At 38.8% G+C, this 15759-nt stretch overlaps 1 protein-coding gene across 1 annotated transcript in view; it reads right to left on the bottom strand.

Annotated features, from left to right (window-relative positions):
* Positions 1–15759, bottom strand: part of LOC308397943 (neural-cadherin-like) — a 348547-nt gene that overhangs the window by 252407 nt on the left and 80381 nt on the right. The window contains exons 2-4 of the mRNA XM_080884232.1: positions 7475–7672; positions 6108–6333; positions 2688–2892 (exon numbers count right to left, since the gene is read on the bottom strand). Coding sequence (XP_080740358.1) covers positions 2688–2892; positions 6108–6333; positions 7475–7672 — 629 coding nt within the window. The remainder of the gene's footprint in view (positions 1–2687; positions 2893–6107; positions 6334–7474; positions 7673–15759) is intronic.

Genomic DNA, 15759 nt, shown 5'->3' with positions numbered 1-15759 from the left:
TACTTGCTGTCTTTTAATCTTAAATTCAAATACCTTAAGTAGCAAAAGCAGAATTTTTTCTATACTGTTAACATGCTTTTGAAGAGCTTTTTAACGGAGCCAGACAGAAACTATGCTTTGTGTGATAAATGGTGAACATAATGCCGGTGATGTGCCCACATTTGATTCAATTTCCGTTTTAACCCTTTAAAGCCGGTTGGCGCAGACACGCTCCATTTTGCGTAACTATTTTTAAATCCTGGTAGCACTGCAACCATGTAAGCTAGCGCAATAATTTTTTTTGCATATGAAACCGGAGGAGTTGTACTTACATCTTATGCCATCAGCTTGTCCTAAGTCACAGTTTCCTTCCACATATAACTTTACAAAAACTGCATAAAAAGCAGCAACAAAAACATAATATTCCAGAAACATGCTTTGCCGGTCCGATCAGCTGTTTGTAACACTTCCTACTTCCATCAGCGTGAACTATCACGTCCGGCATGACCTGCCCGAAACCGGAAGTGACGTCATTTTGCAGAAATGTAGTTTTTTTGGCCTCATGAGCCTATACTGGTGTTTTTAAAAGTTATCTTTGACTTTATGACTTTCTGTGTCGTTTCTGGGATGCTGAGGACTCATATTGCACTGCTGGAAATATTTTATTTTGATGCATATGCTGTTATTTTGCAAATTTGCACTATAATATATTTTTTTGTTTTTCCTGCAGTATATGAAAATTGGTATATCTCAAAAATAAAACTATGAAGACACTTAAAATAAATTTCCTTTGGTGGGAAACTAGTTTGTGCAACTTTTTTGTATTTACAGTTTTGAGGGATAAGCCTCTTAAATTTCTCTAACTAGAAATATATGTTAAAAAAACAAAAACGATTTTAAAATTTTTTTGTAGTTTATTGCACTTTTTTGCAATTTATGTAATTACTATGCACTTAATGCAGACATATTATTAAAAGTTGGGCTATAATGGTTGTATTGATGTATAGCAACTTGAAATGCTCCAAAAAATGGCTCCACAGCATGTAAAAATATAATATAAGCTCTGGCGGACTTGGTTCTATGGTAGGTCTTAAAGGGTTAAACTGCAGAGACAAAGAAGCGGCTGTTGCAGCGTCTAGAAGGCGAAGGCTTTTGAGTGCTGATCAAACTGAACACAGGGAGAGCTCTTGGGCAGACGTGGGGCTAAGAAGGCTGCGGTACAATACAAAACTACCTGCCATTTTCTTCCCTTTTTTCTTTCCAACTGTATTTTTCTTCTCGATAAAAATCCTCTCATCTTCACCCATTCTTTTTCCTCGCTCTCCTTCTCCACACAGGCTTTTGTTGCTCTGTAGGCCAAAGAGGCCCAAAGTGGAGCAGTTTAGGACAGATTGGTTCAGCAGGACATCTTTTAGCCTGAGGCCAGAGTAATGATGGAAACCAGACCAGATGCATCAGCGCCTGCAGCGGTCAGCCGCTGTTTTGTCTCACTTCCTGACAACGTGAGGAAGTCATCGGGAATCCCAAAGCAGTCACTGCAGCCAGACAAATCTATTCGGGTTTTACAGGAAACAGTGTTCACAAAAACAGAGACATGTCTCTCAAGGTGAAGATAACTTTTTTGATAAATTCAGGTGGAGGCCATCCGCCCATCTGTCAGTGCGTCCATCTGTACCCATTTTCTCCAAGTCGGGTTGAGGTGGGAGTGGGCTAAACTTCCTTGCTACTATTTGAAGTTTTTCCTGGGGAATGCCTAGGTGTTCCTGGGTCTCTTTCCAGTTGACCATGCCCAGAAAATTTCAAAGGGAGGCACCGAGGAGGGATCCTGAGCAGAAGCGTCTCAGCTGTCTCCTATTGAAACGCAGCAGCACAAACTCTTTTGCGAACCCCCTTTAGATGTCTGAGCCTTCACACCCATCTGTAAGGCTGAGCCCAGCCACCCACCTGCTGCTTTTATTCCCAACCTTATGCTCGTGGTCGTTACCCAGTATTAACAACCAGAGTCAAAGGTTAGAACATACATCAACTGATAAATTCAAAAGCTTTACTTTCCAGATAGGATTTTCACGAAACAGTCTGGTATATATTCTACATTACTGCTGATGCCACATAAAGAAAAAAACCTTTAATTAAAAAAGGTGTAAATCAGGAAACATCGAAGCACACTATTATTTCAAGTGGAGCATTCACAATGATTACCATCTATGAAGCAACTGGGAATCAATAACTATGGCCACATTTTCACAGCACGAATCAAGTATTCCTGCTCAAGGATGCTTCTGACAGCTTATGAACATGTGTGATGATTTTGACTGTCTGTCTGCAAAAGTATTACACAAATCACAATCACCACAATTCAACTGCTATCTTACAAACTATCAGTGCACAGGGTGTACAATTCTAGTGGCTGTGGCTTGTATATTAGCAGCTCAAAGAAAGCAATACTGTGTGAAGACAATTACTGATATTACATCATTTTTTGACAGCAGATTTTTCAATTTTTTTAATTAAATATTTATTGAAGTATTGTTTACAGACTTTCTAAGACTTAACAAGCAGATGTGAAATGCCTCCAATCTTCTGAGACCATGAAGTCAAGGGATTTGGCATCAAAAAGGTGACTTTTTTTCTTGAAATTTACATCTCAAACTCACCAACATACACATACACAAACCCATACATATATAAATATATATATAGACACAAACCTCGGCTGCACTGCTCATGCTCTCTATCCCCTCACTGGCTCGCACCAATAGCAAGTAGCGATGTTGGTCGCTCTCGTAGTCAATAGGGCGCGTCAGGCTGATTTCACCGGTCTCTGCTGAGATGGAGAAGAGACTACTGGGATTGATAAGCAGACTGTAGCTGATTGGTTTCTTCTGGAAGGACACAGCAGGTGTTGCCAAGAAGCTGGAAAGACATGGAGAAAAAGAACACAGTTGACTTCATGTGCAAAACCTGCAAAATGATCAGGTAGATAAGCTGTTTGAAATAATGTATTCAAAATATGTGTTTTTTATGTTTGAGTGATGAATACTTTTCCATAGATAAGGCGGCCCTTTTCCTGAAAAGGCTAAGAGAGGTATTAGGAGACATACAGCTATAAAAATGCTAGTATTTGCTACCCACATCATCCCACAATCTAAAGAAACTCAAGAACAGATGAGAAACTGAGTCACTTTCACTTCATCTATCAGTGAAAAAAAAGGGTTACAAGGCCATTTCTAAGGCTTTGGGACTCCAATTATCCACAATGAGAGCGGTTGTCCACAAATGAGGAAAACTTTGCACGAGTAACTGGGCTACCAAAATTACTCCAATAGTACATAGACGACTCAGAACAACATCTGCAGGCAGATGCAGAACCGCAGGCCTCATTTGCCTCAGTTAAGGTCAGTGTTCATGATTCAACAATGAGAAAGATACAGGGCAAATATGGCTTCCTCGGAGAGTTCCAGTTAGAAAACCATTGCTTTGTCTGGAATTTTGCACTTTACCAAAAAACCCAGAAGGACAATTTAGCCATCGGTTTCAAAGCTCGACTGTATTCAGGTTATGCAGCAGGAGAATGATTTGAAACACTGAGGCAAGTCCAGCTCAGAATGACTCAAAAGAATGAAACAAAATGAAGGTTTTGGAGTGACCTCGCCAAAGTCTGGACTTAAATTCCATTGAGGTGCTTTGGCATAACCTTACACAGGCCGTTCATGCTTGAAAACAATCCAGCGTGGCTGAACTGAAACAATTCTGCAAAGAACAGTGGGCCAAAATTCCTCCATAACGATGTGAAAGACTCACAAATGCTTGATTGCAGTTCTTGTAGCCAAGGGTGGAACAACCAGTTATTATGTTTAGGGGGTAATTACTTTTTCACACAGGGCCAAGTAGATTTGGATATCTTTCAAAATCATCCAAAAACTGCATTTAGTATTTACTCAAGCTATCTTTGAATATTATATGTTTGATGTAACATGTAACATGTAAACATGTAAATGTGAAAAATGTGCCAAAAATCTGGAAACGGGCAATACTTTTTCACACCACTGTATTTATTATAAATGTGCTCATTTCCCCGATGAAGGAAGGAAGAAATATGTCAGTCCCAGTAAAGAGACTGCAGGTGGACCCTGAAGCCAAAATAAGGACATTAGTGCTAATTTGATCAATGAAAGTCAGAACATAAGCTCTTTGTGTGCTTTTTTTATTCTTGCCTTATTTTTAATCAGATAAAAATCAGAATATGAAAATATGTTTCTATGAGTCTTTTTTTAAGCGTATTAAAAATCAGGAACTGAAATCTTTTATTTCCAGTTGTATTTTTGATCCACTGTAGTTTACAGTCATTTGGACTCTGTTAGAGCCTGTCTGTCTCTCCCAGGTTGAAACGGAAATGACTGAAGTGCCACCTTAAAGTCTGTCCACAGATGTTATATGGACTTGACACATTGGATGTTTTTGGCAACTTTTTGTTAACAACAATGTAAATTTTAGACAAAAAAAGAGAGTTTTGTCCATAACATTTTGAAATTATGGCAAGTATTGATCATGTTGATGAGATAGAGGTCTCAGAAACTCATGTATCACATATGATACAAAGGGCATTACAGGGTTAAGATACCTTTAGTCCTACCCACTGCCTTAAGTTGGGTTGCAAAGCAGCTTACAGATGGACATTACCTCAAGCCAGGCTAAAGAAACATTAATCGAGAGCCCTTTATAAGTGGATGTATTGAAGGGTATTAGCTGAGAAAAGCTGATGTTGGCTGGCATCGAGATGAGCTGATCTGTCAGGATTGCAGCTGAGCTCAACTCAACTCAACTAATGCCATGGTCGACATTTTTTAATTTTAAGGATATTTAAGTTTATCTAAACATATATTTAGCAAAGCTATATTTTTCATCACTGAGTTGCACAGAAGATAATATTTCTATTTTGTGATTGGTACAATGACAAGTTTAATGCTCACTGATGATGATAGATGATGGAAAAAGTTACAGCCCTATGTGGCACCAGAGAGAGCTTTCTGCTAAGAATGCGACTGCAGAAATGTCGATGACTACCTATTCTTACTGTGTATGCAAATAAATATTTAAAGGTAATCCTATTACTCTGCTACACATGCTAAAGGCTAAATGAGCCACAGTATGGATTTAGTCTGTAAAACACGAGTATCTAAGAATAAATAAATAAAAGTGTACACATTAAACATACACATCTTATATTCTTTACATTGGCTCCCAATAGAGTTTAGAATTCGCTTTAAAATTCTTGTTTTAACATACAGAGCACTAAATGGCCAGGCTCCAGATTACTTATCCAAGCTTCTTTTTTGGTGGTCAGAGGGCCCGGTGGCGCCAGTGTCCGGCAGCCTCGCCTCTGTCAGTGCGCCCCAGGGCAGCTGTGGCTACAATGTAGCTACAATGTAGCTGCCATCACCAGTGTGTGAATGTGTGTGTGAATGGGTGAATGACTGAATGTAGTGTAAAGCGCTTTGGGGTCCTATGGACTAGAAAAGCGCTATACAAATGCAGGCCATTTACCATTTACCATTTTAAAATACACTGCTGCTCGTCATCTCCGCTCACAGACTCAGAGTCTCTTAGTTGTTCCCCGTACACGATTGAAGACAAAAGGGGACAGAGCCTTTCAGTCTGTTGCACCAAGGCTGTGGAACAGTTTACCACTACAATTACGTTTGCTTGACTCTGTGGATTCATTTAAAAAAACAGTTAAAAACTCTTCTGTTCAAGCAAGCCTTTTGTTGATCTACATATTTTATATTTTTTTTACATTATTTACATTTGATCTTTTACATTGTATATAATGTCTATTGATTTTATTGTTAATTTTAATATTTTAATATTTGTGTACAGCGCTTTGTGATTGCCTGTCTGTGAAAAGCTCTTAATAAATAAAGTTTACTTACTTACTTACTTACTTACTTAAATGCCCATCATGATTGTGTCGTTTTAGACACATAGTAATATTTTTCATCATGAATATTAATCATGGTATAGTGAAAGGAAAACAGCAGATGTGTGTGTGTGTGTAGTCAATGTCATGTATATTGTTTCATGTAGATGTCCTGTAAGGGATTTCAGTGGATGAATGTGTGTAAACTCACGGTTGTCCTTCAGGGGTGTTTTCTGGTATTGCAATAGTGAAGGAGGCATTGGTAAACTGTGGTGGCCGGGGTCCAGCAACCACAGAGATGACAGCAGGAGCACTGCGGCTGCCCAGCCGGTCAGCAGCCACCACTGTCAGCAGGTATTCCCTGTCCCGCTGCAGGGGAAGGCCCGTAGTTCGTACCTGGCCAGTCTTCCTGTCCACTTCAAAACGACCATCACCACCTGGGGACGATTTGTTTGATCATATACAGAAGGGTAATACACCAAAGACAAGATAAGCAAATAAGGCAACACACAACAACAGAGATCATCCAGTGAAAAGGACCACAGGGCAAAACACTTTGCACAAAAGTTGCTTTCAAAAGTTGTCAGAAATATTTAAGTGCATGCTAAGCATTCACCAATAAAAAAAAGATGACTGGACAATCAGTATTCAAAGTTGCTGAGAGGAAAATGCAAAAACCACAGGAACTGGGGTGTTAAAATTCATGACCTGTATTCAGAATAACAGGATTCAATAAGACCTTGATCCAAAATATACTGCATTTTTAGAAGTTAAACTTTGAGAGGTGGGATTGAGCATTTAAATTGAAAAGTTTAGCATAGATATTAACAATAATATGTCTATGTTTTTTCTTATAATTTTTCAGTCAGTTTATTCCAATGCATCCCCATGAGGAAAATTGAAAAATCATCTTTTTAAACAGATTCTAAAACAGAGACAAGAAATCATTACAAAGCAGACAATAACAAAAGCAATTATTTTGCACAGTGGAAAAAAACCAGACAAGACACTGGAGAATCGTGTGCGCATAAAACTCAGCACTGCAGAGGGCAACAGCTCAAAGAGAGTGTATACTTGAGTCTGCACCATACAGAACATTAAAAAAAAGCACTGATCAAAACAACAAAACATTTTAAATCAAGCAAATGATTTATGCAACTGAGACTTTTGTTTTATTAAAAATGCCAACACCAACAAATGCCTCTTTGTTCAAAGGTTTTGCATATAATTTGTCTACTTTTTTCAGTGTGATTAGTGAAAAGCCAAATGCTCTGCGGTTTGCTGTCTACTACGGAAATCCCTCATAGCTGTCGGCTATGGTGGCCTTGCGAGGTCAAATGCACTGGACCTTAAGAAAACCACCAAATATAAAAACTGCAAAAGTACACAAAAACACAAGATTCATATAATAATGCAGTTGTATGTTTGCTATTAGCTGCTTACTGTTAGCTTGTCACTTCCATAGCTCCTCCGTCACATTATTGCCTCCCTGTTTTGTGATTGTTGTGACGCTGTAAACAGTCAACCTGATCTTTAACACACTATGCAGGCAAAAAAAGAAGAAGCAATTTAACCTACCGTCAGACAAAAAGTACTCCACTTCACCATTGTTGCCTTCATCTCCATCCTCAGCAAAGAGCTTGTAGACCAGGGAACCTGCAGAGGCATCAGGGGAAACCACAGCAAGGTAGGGAGCAGGAACCATGCTCCATTCTGGGATGTTGTCATTTACATCCGTCACCGTTAACTCCACTCTGACCAAGTACCACTCTGGACCTAGAGAACAAGGAAAATAAGAAGGCAGTTTTAGTTGAAGTCAAATACTAGGTTTAAAATATGCAGTGGAGTATTTCCATACCAAGAAGCTCCCTGTAACGAACAAAGGGCAACAAGCATAAACATACATTTATGTAATTTATTTGCCCTTGTTTCATTGCAGCTCAATCTGAGTGTCTCAGCTGCATTTTACACTCAGCTATGGTTGCGCATCCTCTACTGTCACTGTGTGTGTGTGTGTCTGTGTGTGAGAGAGGTAAAGGGTAGCGATGACCATGGAGATGAACAGCAGAAGACAGACTGGAGAGAAGAAGAGTGTTTATGACAACTTATTATCCTGGTGTAAGTGTGATGACGCCTTCCAGGAAGTGTTAATTAATCTAAAACCAACCTCTGGGGCTGAAAAATTGCCAAAAAATGACTCCCATGTTAAAATGCCCAACTTAGAGTAACAGAATTAAAAGCAAGTATACAGGTTGGTACAGAAAACAGTTTCTGGCTCTATTACTACAGCAATTTATTTATTTGGATACTGATAAAATTTTGATTGTCAGATGAGGTAACATAGACGACAGAACCAGGTAGCCGTCTGCTGGGTCTCACCTCCAGTGAACTGGTCCTCTGGTTGTGGTGATTTGTGGAGCATTTTTAACAGAAGTATGTGACAAATAATATAATTTGCTGTGGGGTACAAAGCATCCAAAAAGTATGTGCTTCAGTTTTGGAGAGTGAAACCGAGCTAGTTACTTAGCACTAATTAGCAGGTAGCTGTGCCTGTGCATCACACACAGTTTATGAATGCAGCTTGCAATGTTATTGATAGCTGAATGATTTAAAATGATCACACTGAGGCTCTCTCTCACACACATATGTACACGTATATATAAAACAGAAGAAGGGCAGCTGACCTCATTACCCATCTGTTAGCCTAGATGAAACACTAAAGACTAAACATGAGAAACACACAAAAAGATGAATAATTGAGCATTATAAAATCTTTTCAGAGCTAGTCCCATTTTATCTCATTTTTTTGTTGGTTACATTTACATATTATAATTTACTTCTTTTAGGTTAATGTTTCATGTAGTCTTACGCCACGGAGGCACAGCCATTGGCTAGGTTCCTTCATTAGTATGTATTTATTTAGTTCATTTCTGTCTTCTGACTGCTGCTCTTTTCTTTCATAACCACTGACTCCAAAGAAAACCAGACATTCAGCCTTCTGTTTTACCAACCACTAATAACTCAGACGGAAACACAGTTGTCTTTCCAATAAGTGCTGCAGACTAACTGGCTCAGGTCAAATTCAATCAATTTCACTTTATCAATTTGGTCTAATGAATGCCAAAAGTGCCAAAAATAAATTGATTAAATGATTTGTTATTTAATTAGAATCAGACATATATGCACAATTTATTAAATGTATAATTAAATGGCATTACTTAAAGTATGAATCATTTTATGTAAAAAACACAAAAGTAAACTCATTATTAACTTAATTTAATAAGGTTCTTGTATATAGTCAGTTAAGGCTGCTAGGTTATGTCCACTTTCCCACGCTGTTAAAATCTATTCTGTCATCATCAATCTAGCTCATTCATTTTCTTGCCCAACCTCTGCTGACCAGCATGTTGATGCACTTAATGGATATCCAGAAGATTGATATCCAGAAATCATCAGCATGTGTTTTTAGTATTATTTATTTAAATGGAATTAAACTTTTTTCTTTCTTTTTTTTACATAACAAACAAAAAAAAGGTATAGATTAATCAGTAATACTTCATAATACTATAATACTACAGTCTCGAGATAGCACTGATTTCTCTATATGTTGCTAAGAACATGAGAAACAGGTGCATCTAATTATTAAAATATATGTAGACAAATTTATGGAGATGTAAGGCAAAAACAATCTATTCTTGTTATGACCACTTTGATTCTTCATCACGGCCTGAAATTTCTGAGACAAGCTTTCTTACAAGTTCTTAGTAGTCTTCAGGAAGAGTTCCCCAGGCTTCTTGAAGAACATTCAAAGATGTTCTTTGGATGTTTCTGCCTTTTGTTTTGTTCTCTGTCATAATGACCTCATACAGCTTCAGAAATATTGAGGTCCAGGCTCTGGGGCGGCCAATCCATGGCTGTGTATGCTTTTACTGCATTGAAGGGTGTTTGGTATCATCGTCGTCTGTTCTCGTAATTCTTTCAATTTTGAAAAGCTCCCTAACACCACTAACCAAAATCAAGATCCAAACAATTCAATTCAATTTTATTTGTAATCATGTCCAAGCCTCCAAAGCTGGCAGACTCTCATTGGTATACCTCTGTCCTGACGTCCTCTGCACATACCGATGACAATTTGACACAAAAAATGTCACAATTTGGGTTCATTACTCAATGACACTTGTTGCCACTCATTTTCAATCCTGTTCTTGTCTAATCTGGAATATCTCAGCCTTGTCTCTTGGCTTTATTTCTTTAATAGTGACTTCTTCATAGACACCCCATACTATTATAAACTATTTACATTGTACTTACAGTTATAATTAAGAGGTTTGAAGCTTATACATTTCAGATTGGTGTAACTAAGGCTTAAGCAAAAGCCATGTTCAGACACATAAATCAAACAAATAAATACAAAAATCATCTTATTCAGTTACACTTTCTTATATTAAGCTGTCATCTCCCTCTGTTCCCTTCTTGAATGTCCCATGTGAACAACAGACAATGGAAATGTAATCCAAAAGAAACTGCAGAGGCCATCTTCACATTTCAACTAGTAATCATAATCAGTGCCGTGCAATCTGCATCCACAGTAAACAGCAATCATAGTGACAGTGGTAAAACACAGCGAGGTCCCGTACAGTCCTCATCAATACACCCACCCTTCCACCCACAAACGCACAGCACACATCAGTGCTAGCTGATCACAGCAGGGAAGCAGAGGAGTAATTTCAGGGCTGGAGCCAAAGACTTGCTGTCATTTGTGTCTGCTTTGATACCTGCTGTAAAAAAAAATTCTAATTCCTATTTGGCGTCACAAAAACAAGTAGCGTGGTGAGAAAAGTCCTTTGCGCGTATGACTGTGCATCGAATAATGCAAAGTGGACAGACAGAAGATACAGAGAAAAAGACATTAAGATTTAAATATATTTTCAGAACGAGAGGGTGTAATCAAGCAATATATAGAGCGCAGCAGGAAAAAGCAGCAAGAAAATAAGAGCCGAGTGTCGCATGAACAGGATTAAGAGTGAAGCGCAGAGACTGAAAAATGACCCTGCGGTTGTTATAGAAACAGCAGAACAACGAAAAGTGGAAGATGGAAGAATTAAGTAGAGACAGAAAAAAGAAAAGCACGAAAAAGCAATTGCATAAATCAGTGGCATTAGAGATGACGGGGGGTGTTACAAAGAAAAATATAAGAAGACATCAAAAGACGACAGAAGAGCAAAATAAAGCAGCCATATCGCCCCCCCAAAATATATAGCATACCACTTGATTTTGTGGTTCAATCCGTGTATTTGTTGATAATCTCTTTCTCTTCCTTCGTCTTCGAGGTCATAACAGATTCAAAATTAACTGGAAAAAGGACAATGCAGCTTTGAGAAAAAGGGATAGCACATCCAAGACAATAAATCACCAAGCTAATATACAGAGCATTGTGCCTGAATGCATCTTACACATGCACACGCCTTTCTCACTAATAACAATCATCAGTGGATTAGTGGCTAAAGGAGAACATTGGGAGATACAGCATGGTGCTATTGCCATCCCCATCACTAATGCATCTTAGTGGATCTAATGACATGTTGCAATTCCTAGAAACAGTGGGACCTGCAATTACTAACAGTGCCATAGAAGGCTTTTCCATGCCCACCAACCTAGTCCAAGGATTTCTAAATTTCATTTGCCACAGTGCTTTCATCTCATCTTGTTCTCAGACCACATACAGAATATGTAGAGTCAATCACCCCCTAATGAAAAATGGTAGCTGTGTGTGTTTGTCTTCTGATCATAACACGACTCAATTAACATGAACCAAAACCAGAAACTGTGGTCAAAGTTGAACAAAAGTTGCGATTCCCTGCTGTAATGTCGTGCAGCCCTTTTCACTATTTGACTTTTGAAGCTTAAAAAAAAAAACCCAAAACAAAAAAAAACACACAAATTGGCATACAAAAGAAAAGGCAAAACAGCATCATTAGTGATGGCTTCATTAAAAAATGGACTCAAATTCATACTAATGTTATGTCTGTGGTAAGTTAAAGTTACTCCCACAATCACTTTATATTTACAGACAAAAAATACCAAAGCATAAAATCCCCGTGCTCTTATTTTCAAAGTTCGATCACTGCTAATGAGCACTGACTGCCATTCCCGCTTCCCTTTTGAGAGTGTGGACAGCTGTTGCGTCAGTCCGTGATATGATTCAGGTCAAGCTCCACCGATTGAGGACTTTTACGGTCGATTCACATATACAGATACTGATTTTACTGTGTAGTTAGCTGGTAGTCAGCAGGTTGTTGTGTTTGTGGCACTGGAAACATGGAAGTTTCATAATGTGCTCTGGTGGACAGACTATGGAACATCAAAACTCATAACACAATGAAAGGGTGGTTAAAATCATGTAAACTGCCAATACTAATATATCAGTAACTAGCTAATATTGGTCAGGTGGGGCAAACTGAAGAGTTAAACTAGTTCATGTGCTGGAGCCGTGAGCTCACGTAGGCTAAAGAGCAGAACAAGAACTACGAATGAATAAACATGAATACATGTATCCTGCCCTCTCCAGAGTATACCTCCACCTCTAAAGGTTCTCTTCCACTTGCTCCCTATTCTATTTACAGATCACAATGTTGTCTGCAAACATTATAGTCCAAAGAGACTCTTGCCCTTTCTTCATCTGTTAACCTGACCATCATCATTACAAACAAGCAGAGCAAGTTCATAACGTAATCACACCCCAACTTAAACCATCTGTTACTCACAACCACACACGTCACCACTGTCTGTCTGTCATCATACACGTCCTGCACCACCCTCACATACTACCACTACCACAGTTCCAAAATTGGCACCCAATCTTATGCTTTCACTAGATCTGCATGTTTTATTTGGCCAAGATTTTATACCAGATTACCTTCCTGATGCAACACTTCCCATTTATCCAAGGTTGGGACTAACACTAGAACTACACTGGTGTCTGCCTCCTACCCTGGATGAGTTATTTTCAAACGAGGCAAATACTAAATTAACAAGTAACCTTGACAGCAGATCAAATGATGACATTATTTAACACTCTAAATATTCAGATTTGGACTCTTCACCCTGTTCTGGCAGATTCTGGTACAAATGACTATGAAAAAATGTTTTAGTCCTTCCTATTATTGTTGAAAACAGATGATGGAGCATTCTCAGAGATGGCCATACAGATCCCTTTGCAATACTGCTCCAATGCCTGCCACCATTGCAAAGACCAGGTGGCTTTTCGTTTAAAAACACCGGGTTGTAATAGGCTAATGAGTAGGCAGGTTTTGTTACTTCCTGATCTAGTAGATATAATGCCAACTGAATGTGGGCACTGTGAGAAAATAATTTTTCAGACTCACACCACAGTTTTCACTCTCTAAGTAAAGTGCTTGCAGTGAGACTGGCTATTACTTAGATATAGAGCAGTAGAGAAAGACTAGCAGGCCGAGGTGGAAAACATACGCCGAAATAAAAAAAAAAAAAAAAAGGGATCACATTAAGATCTGCTTTATTTGAGGATGACCTGATCACTGAAATATGCCTTGATCAGCCTCAATACTCATCCTTGGGATCAACTTGGGACACTTCTGAGATTTCTGTTGGGGAATTGCTTTGCAGCGGGGTGCATTATGAAGTCAATTACATGAAAAAATTACACCAATTCACTGCAAAGCACATGTCTTCAGCACATCAACTTACCAAGGATAAACAGTACATCACGGGAACCAAACTGTCATAATAAAATGTGTCGAAAAGCCTTTAATATCTCTGTGAAACAAGAACACAGTTATGACTCATATGAAGCCTTAAAGTGCCAAGGTACAGCACCAGCCAGAGAGGCTTTTTTAAGTGGATATGATGCAACTGATGAATCAGGTTAAGTCTATATGTAAATATGTTACATCACTACATAAATGAGTGAGCTTGGAGATGTCAATATGAATGTGAAGGTACTTAATTTAACAGCCGAAGAATGAAAGAGAGCCCTCCTTTCTCATCTGCACTCCTCCGGTGACCTCAATCAGCACCTTTCTAACTCTGCTACCTCATTTTCTCCCCATCCTTCTCCCCCTCCTGCTCTACATTATGCTGACAGTACTGATAGCATAATGTGGAGTTTACCCCTCCTCTCGCTCTCTCTCATTTAGTGCTAACATGCTGAACTAACTACTCCAGCCTTCAACCCACTGAAGAAAAGAGTTTTGCTATACCTGTGAGTGTGTGTCTGCACGCATGAGTGCTGTGCCTTCACATCTTTGAAAAAAAAATGGTGTAAGACAAAAAAATAAGCAAGAAAAAGGAAAGGAGAAACAGATTGAGAGAGACTAAGAAAGCAAGACAGAAAAAAAAAAGTAACTGAAAGGAAAGCCAGTTAATTAAATGTCCTCCGAGGATTACTAAAGGCTATTTGCTCTCACTGGTAACTGTTCCATCCATAATCTCCTTGAATGGAAAGCTGTTGCCATCTTAGTGACTTTTTAGATTTTTGCACAAAAACGCCAATTAAAGCCAGGGATGAGAGACAGAGACAGAGCAAGACAGTGAGGAAAATCACGCTTTAGTTCTTACACTAATTGCAAATGATACAAATGGTTAGCCAATAGTTTCGCTGTTTATTCTTCCAGCAAAGCTACTCATAATTGAAAATCTTCACACTGCCAATACTGAGCTCAAACAAATGCACACATGAGCTTGCACGAACACTTAGAGTGACTACACATTCAGAGAAGTGCAACAGCTAATTTGAAAACCAATGCTATCATCTAATGCTGGCCAATGTCAATTGGAATCAATATCACAGTTAATTGTCATATTTACATCAATAAAAATAGATTAAAAATATGTTGCTGGACTAATGTTCTGGCAATTGATCACAGTTTACAACCCAGTGAAAACTTCCCCCGAACTCTATAAATGGCACTTTATCATCTTTGAACTTACTGATTTAGTTTTATGGCTTTACTTTAATAAATTTACTGGTTAGGTTTAGTCTCGCTGATCTTATCAGCAATGTGCATCCAAGGAAACGTCTGTTCTGATAAACCCACACTTCCTCCTCAGTGACCAAAATCTGAAAGAAATATATAAAGGCAAAGAAAACACATTAACGCATTTATCTAACCTAAATATAAGTACGATTGCAAACATTATACACAGATTCTTATAACAAATGCATGGGAAATTGTTTTTCAGGTTACTGAAGAAATAATTGGTGTTCGTTACTAGGGATGGGTATCGTTTAGGTTTTATCCGATACCGGTGCCAAATCGGTACTTTTGAAACGGTGCCGGTGCTCAAACGGTGCTCAAACCGGTGCTTAAAGAATGGAGAACACAAAATTGGTCCAAAAACCTCTCATGTTCAGCTGTTTTTTGTAAAAATATAACAATGTTAGCCTTTTCTGCAGCTATGGGGCATATATGGTATCACTCTTGGCTGGAAGCAGTGCTTAAACAATGGAAAAAACACAAACTTTGTCCTAAACCTCTCATGTTTAACTGTTTTCCACTTTTTCTTTGGTCATTTTAGCCTTTTTAGCCAGGGTGAAGGGAGTATCTGCCATCAAACAAGAAGACAGCCGCATGTAGCTATGATGATGTTTGCTAGTTCACCTTACATGCATTAATGTAATAACGTGGTTAGCCTACTCAACGTAAATTAGCTACTCACGCAGAGAAGAACGGCTGCTGCTGCTGCCACCATCATCCGTCATCATTTCTGCTACACTGGCAGGGTTAGGGGCCAGGACTCTCCTCTTCGTGTTTTTGGGGGATGTTGCATAACAGGCAACCCACCCGCAGTAGATGTGCTCGGTGTGAGGTCTCGCAGCAAGCTAT

Source organism: Rhamphochromis sp. 'chilingali', assembly GCF_963969265.1.
Source record: "Rhamphochromis sp. 'chilingali' genome assembly, chromosome: 6".
Classification (NCBI taxonomy): domain Eukaryota; kingdom Metazoa; phylum Chordata; class Actinopteri; order Cichliformes; family Cichlidae; genus Rhamphochromis; species Rhamphochromis sp. 'chilingali'.
Note: the sequence above shows the minus strand (reverse complement) of the source record. Positions and strands in the feature narration are given on the sequence as shown.